This window comes from Echinops telfairi, unplaced genomic scaffold (genome assembly GCF_000313985.2).
Source record: "Echinops telfairi isolate 266 unplaced genomic scaffold, ASM31398v2 ScPeMD7_443;HRSCAF=831, whole genome shotgun sequence".
NCBI classification, from domain to species: Eukaryota; Metazoa; Chordata; class Mammalia; order Afrosoricida; family Tenrecidae; genus Echinops; species Echinops telfairi.
The window spans coordinates 26,612,826-26,618,272 of NW_022104341.1; the positions used below are offsets into that span (position 1 = coordinate 26,612,826).

The 5,447-nt window shown below is 52.3% G+C and overlaps 1 protein-coding gene across 1 annotated transcript in view; it reads left to right on the plus strand.

The window, feature by feature from the left end:
- Positions 1–3,974, plus strand: part of GFI1 (growth factor independent 1 transcriptional repressor) — a 6,717-nt gene extending 2,743 nt beyond the window's left edge. The window contains exons 3-6 of the mRNA XM_004699578.1: positions 5–118; positions 214–351; positions 806–971; positions 3,796–3,974. Of these exons, the coding sequence (XP_004699635.1) occupies positions 5–118; positions 214–351; positions 806–971; positions 3,796–3,974 (597 nt within the window). The remainder of the gene's footprint in view (positions 1–4; positions 119–213; positions 352–805; positions 972–3,795) is intronic.
- Positions 3,975–5,447: the final 1,473 nt, after the last annotated feature.

The window sequence follows — 5,447 nt, forward strand, 5'->3', positions numbered from 1 at the left end:
CGAGAGCGGCCGTGGGCTGCACGCGGACAAGGGCGAGGGCGTCAAGGTGGAGTCGGAGCTGCTGTGCACCCGCCTGCTGCTGGGCGGCGGCTCCTACAAGTGCATCAAGTGCAGCAAGGTGAGGCCAGCGCGCCCGCCCCCGGCCCGCGCCCCGACTGCGCCACAGCCCCGCGGCCCCTCTCAGCGGCCTTCTCCCCGCCCCACCCGCCGCAGGTCTTCTCCACGCCGCACGGGCTCGAGGTGCACGTGCGGAGGTCCCACAGCGGCACCCGACCCTTCGCCTGCGAGATGTGTGGCAAGACCTTTGGGCACGCGGTGAGCCTGGAGCAGCACAAGGCCGTGCACTCCCAGGTGAGCTTGGCTCTGGGCTGCACTCCCCGCCCTCGCCGCCGGGCAGCTTTCTCTTCCCGCGGTCACTGCAGAAAACAATACCCAACACCGCGCCCCCACCCGCCCCCACGATGGGGCTGGAGGGGTGAGGGACAGCCTGAGTGACTGAGGTCGAAGCCTGCTGCTAGGAGGGCGTCGAAGTGTGGTTACATGGGTGTCCAAAACAAAATCAAAAATGAAAGAAAAATCAGGGTGGGGTATATAAGTCTTTGGCACAGGTTGTGGAGAGCCGCGGGTGAATAGTGCTAGTGCTTTGGGGGAGACAGAGTGTCAAAAGGGCAGCGGCTAAGGGTGGGGGGAGTAGAGGCTGGGGGCTCTGTGGAAGGGAGATAGGAAAGAAAAGAGTCCTGGCTTTGGGGACTTCTGAGTATCGAGGCGAGGAGAGTGGCAGCCCGGGTGCATCTTCTCCCCGCAGGAGCGGAGCTTTGACTGCAAGATCTGTGGCAAAAGCTTCAAGAGGTCGTCCACCCTATCCACACACCTGCTCATTCACTCGGACACCCGCCCCTACCCCTGTCAGTACTGTGGCAAGAGGTTCCACCAGAAGTCAGACATGAAGAAGCACACCTTCATCCACACTGGTGAGCTGCAGGGAACACCCTGGAAGGGAGGAGGGGCCTGAGGCCAGTGAACCTCACTTTCCCTTCTGCCCCCCCTCCCCCCGGAAGTGGTGGAGGAGGCTTTCCAGGAGGGAGTTAAATTCATCTCTGCTTGTGTGTGAAAGAAAAAACAACGAAAAGCCACGAGGCAGATTCCCTCGAAGGTTCATGTACACACAGAGTTCTTCCTAGGGAGCTTTGATTTGGGCCTTTGCCTAAAGGCCCCCTTGCAGGTTCTCTGTCCCCGCTTCTTTTCCCTGGCCTTTAGCAAATGCTCCACTGCTGCCTGATCTGGGTGAAATCTGAAGCGCCAGGGTCCTCTCAGAGTGTGGCTTTAAATGTTTACCTAGCCATCCAGGGCTTTCTCCTAGGGCTTCCCGCCTGGGCTCTGGGGGGTGGGTTCCTTTGTGGCCTGTGGCTTTATTTTTAGGAGTCAGAGTTTATTCTTGATTTCAAAGAGGGAAAAATAGCAAGTATTTTCTAACCTATCTGCTCAGTCAGTACTTTACAAATGCATGATCGCATTTTATGTTCTGGGAGGTAGAGACTATTTCTTATCCCCCTGGAGTCCCTACCCATCCAGGGTCACACAGTTAGCCAGGGTTCAGATGAATTCAAGTCTGTCCTGACCTCTGACGGCTATGCTCTTGACCACTGTTTAGCATATTCAACTTCCCTTTGTCGAGGAGGTGAGGTAGCCAAAGAAACCTTTTATTCACTGATCAGCCCTCTTCAAAACATCAGTTAGTTCAGGACCTAACCATGGTCATCGATGACCTGTCTGAAGGCTTCGCAATATCCCAAGTGCTCTCAAATTCAAACCTCGTTTGACCCTTTCTGCACCTCAAGTGGAAGGAAGTGAGGCTCTGGTGGTTCTGTGGTAGACTTCTCGCCTTCCACGTGGGAGACGCAGGTTCCATTTCCCGCCAGTGCCCCTCACGCACTGTCCCCGCTGGAGGGGACGCTGCTGCTGTGCAGCAGAGCTTCCAGAGGAAGACATTCATCAGGGAAACCGGGCGGTGTACTTCCAGAAACTGCCCCCCCCCCCAAACCACATGGGCCGCCTCAATCTGATCCCTTGTGCATGGGGCTGCCTGAGTGGGGGGCATATGGATAGCAACTAAGGACAGCACCCACCCCCCCAAAAAAGGAGAAGGGGGCGGCGAGTGAGGAGCTGCTTTTATCACCCTGCAGGTCAGAGAGATTGAGGGATTTATCAACGAGAAGACTGGGAGTAAATTATGGCGCCCGGCTGGAATACTCCAGCAGTGGATTTTGAACTCTCCTTCACACTTGGGATCATGTGCAAGGGGCAGTTGTATTCACAGGGGTACTCTCTGTGACAAGACAGCCTTGCTGTTTTATTGCAGAATATTAATGCTGATGGAAAACCAACTCAGTGTGTTCCAACACCCACCACTCATGTTTTTAAAGGTCCTGGGACTGTGTCGATGACATGTAGATGTCTCATAGGGAAGGAGACCCAGAAGACTACCCGACTCGCATTATGCCCTTGACTTGAAATTTCCACAGGCCTCACTCCTTTTGAATAATGCTATTCAAGATGCTTATCAAAATACAACTAGGACCTTCACAGCATGAAACATTAAGCCCTTATCAAACATTTACATTATAGCCAGAATTCGTTTCTCAGATTTGTTTGAGAAGGGCTAGGATAAGCTTTGATGGGTGAGTCATTATCAAGGAAATCTGAAGCCAGAAGACAGAGAGGTCGGGTTCAAAAGCCCTGTGGCTCCCCAAACTAAAGTTTATCTATTTCGCATTTTTTCCAAAGCTGGGCCCTGGCTGTAATGCCATGTTAGGGCTCTCTGGAAAACCATGTTTTTTACCCAAATGTTGACTAGTACATGTGTTAGGGGGAAAAGGCAAAATCTTTGCATGTCCAGTTGGTCATTTATTATTTGCGTGTCCAGTTGGTCATTTATAGTGACGTTCTTGAATCAATTCCGACTCACAGCAACTCTGTAGGGCAGAGGATTGCTGTATGGAAGCAGAAGCCTCACGCTCTCCCTGGAGCTCCCTGGAGCAGTTGGTGGTTTCAAACTGCTAACCTTGTGGTTAGCTGACTAGCAACCCAACTTCGTAACCCACCCAGCCACCAGAGCCCCTTTTATGGTGAAGAGTGGCTTTTAGATAAAGAATCCTGTGATCAACCTCTTGTAAAAAGAAAGTAAAATCAAGGCAGAAAAGCTTCAATTACCTTAAGAAATAGTTGTGGCCTAAGTGAATTTTTTAAAATGAGACTTTGAGAACTGCCCCTGCTTCAGAAACATTCAATTGGCTTTCAAGCGCAGGAACGAGGACAGGTTCACTGGTCCGTACAAGCCAGTCCCCACTTGGAAACTCAGATTTGGAAACTTCCTCTGAGTTACAGAGAAGAGAGTCACAAGGTTTGGAGGACAAACGCCCCCGCCCCTTCAGCTGAACGGCTGCTCTAGGCGAACTCAGCTTCTGTAGTCTGGGGCATCCTCCCAGGGTGGATTCAGCTGTGAATCTGGGGAGGGCACGTGGCATTTGCCCTGTTTCCGTTTAGCAGGAAACGGTTTGAGGCCTTTGGCTGGGAACCCCCACTCAGCTCCCTATCACCTGCTGCCCGTCTCGCTTACCAGGGCTTGAGTTGCAGGCTGGGAATCTGCTTCATGCCGCTGCAGCACTGTGCCCAGCAAGTCGCTTGCCGGCTTCAGATTGTGGGGCAGCCAGCTGTCGTCAACAACATGTGGGTCACCAGGAGTCCCTAGCTGTAGCACAGACTCATACTTCCTCCTCCCCGCCTCCTTCTCCACAGGTGAGAAGCCCCACAAGTGCCAGGTGTGTGGCAAGGCGTTCAGCCAGAGCTCCAACCTCATCACCCACAGCCGCAAGCACACAGGCTTCAAGCCCTTCGGCTGCGACCTGTGTGGGAAGGGCTTCCAGAGGAAGGTGGATCTCCGGCGGCACCGGGAGACGCAGCATGGGCTCAAATGAGCACCCGGGTCGACCAGGAGCAGCAGTTCATGACACTACGGAGGGCAACCTCCCCCTTGCCACTGCCCCTTCTGCCTTCTCAGGCCCCTCGCCCCGTGGGCAGAGGCAACCAGGGTGCTCACCCTTCGCCTTACAATCTAGACCGAGCGACCGGCTGGACTTTGTCCACACTGAGTAGGCTTCTTCCACCTTCAGACACCAAGTCAGGTGGGGGCGTATCCAAGCTCAGGGCCCACGTCCTCCAAACCCAGACGGGAGAGCCCATCAGGTTCATATCCTTCTCCGCCTGATCGGCTCCGAACCCCTGTGTGGCCGAGGAGGGATCAACATTTACAAGGTGGACACATGTTGATGTGTGTATGTATGTGCGTGTGTGTCAGCGAGGAAGCTTAAAGGTTTTAGTTTTTCCTTCTGGGAGACTGTTGGCCCTTTCCTATGGGCTATTGCCTGTACATATCGGAGGAATCTTTTCTCCCACTGGAAGCTGGCTCAGAACCTGGTGGGGAAGAGAAGAGGATGCTCTGGAAAGGACAGGCTGCACCATTGGGCCTGGCTCAAGAAGGAGCAGATGGAAGACGTGTTGATGAGACAGGACTAGAGGGTTGGCCAGCAGGTAGTCTGAGAAGGCTTTATCACAGCAGCGTCTCTTGACAAAACATTCATTCACTTAACAAATGTTGATTGGCCACTGATGACCACAGTAGCAGGCTCTATGCTAGGTACTGGGGAGCCAGAGGTTCAAGTCGCAGTCCTGCCTTTCAGAAGCTCACCACCCCAGTGCCCCAGCTGCAGGTTCTCCTCTGCCCGGAAAGACTGACAAGACAGCACAGCATCTTGAACTTTCCTTCGGGCCCTTTTGAGTTTTATCAAACAAAAATGAAAAAATAGTGAGAGTTCGCTTGGAAGATTTGTGTGTATGCTCAGTTGTTGTCGTTTTTAAACCGCTAAATGTCTGAGTTGGCAGGGAAGGAAGTCTGTCTTCATCTCTGACTTTCCATGTGCACCACAGAGGGGAAAAAATACTGGTGTTTTTACTTTGAGAATATTTGTAAAAGTTTTTTAGATACTGTGGAGTGCATTATGTTTGTGAATATATATTTATTAGAGTGATGTTTTAAGTTAATAAAATATTAAGACTCTTAACAGACTGCTTTTTATTTAGGCAGACAGTTTGAGAAAGACGTTTGCTTTATCTTAGCCTGTGGGGGAGGGAAGCTGGCACCAAAGGAAAATACATTGCCAGTCATAGTGACCCTAGAGGACAAAGTAGAACTGCCCTATAGGTTTCCAGGGGTGTAAATCTTTATGGAAGCAGACGGTCTCAGCTTTCCCCTGAGGAGCGGAGGGTGGGATCGAACTGCCAATATTATGGTTAGCAACGGAGCCTTAACCCCTGGGCCACCAGGGCACCTGGAAGGGAACTACATCTAGTGGAGTACAAAATGAAGCAAATGAACTGGTGTCTAGAAAAGA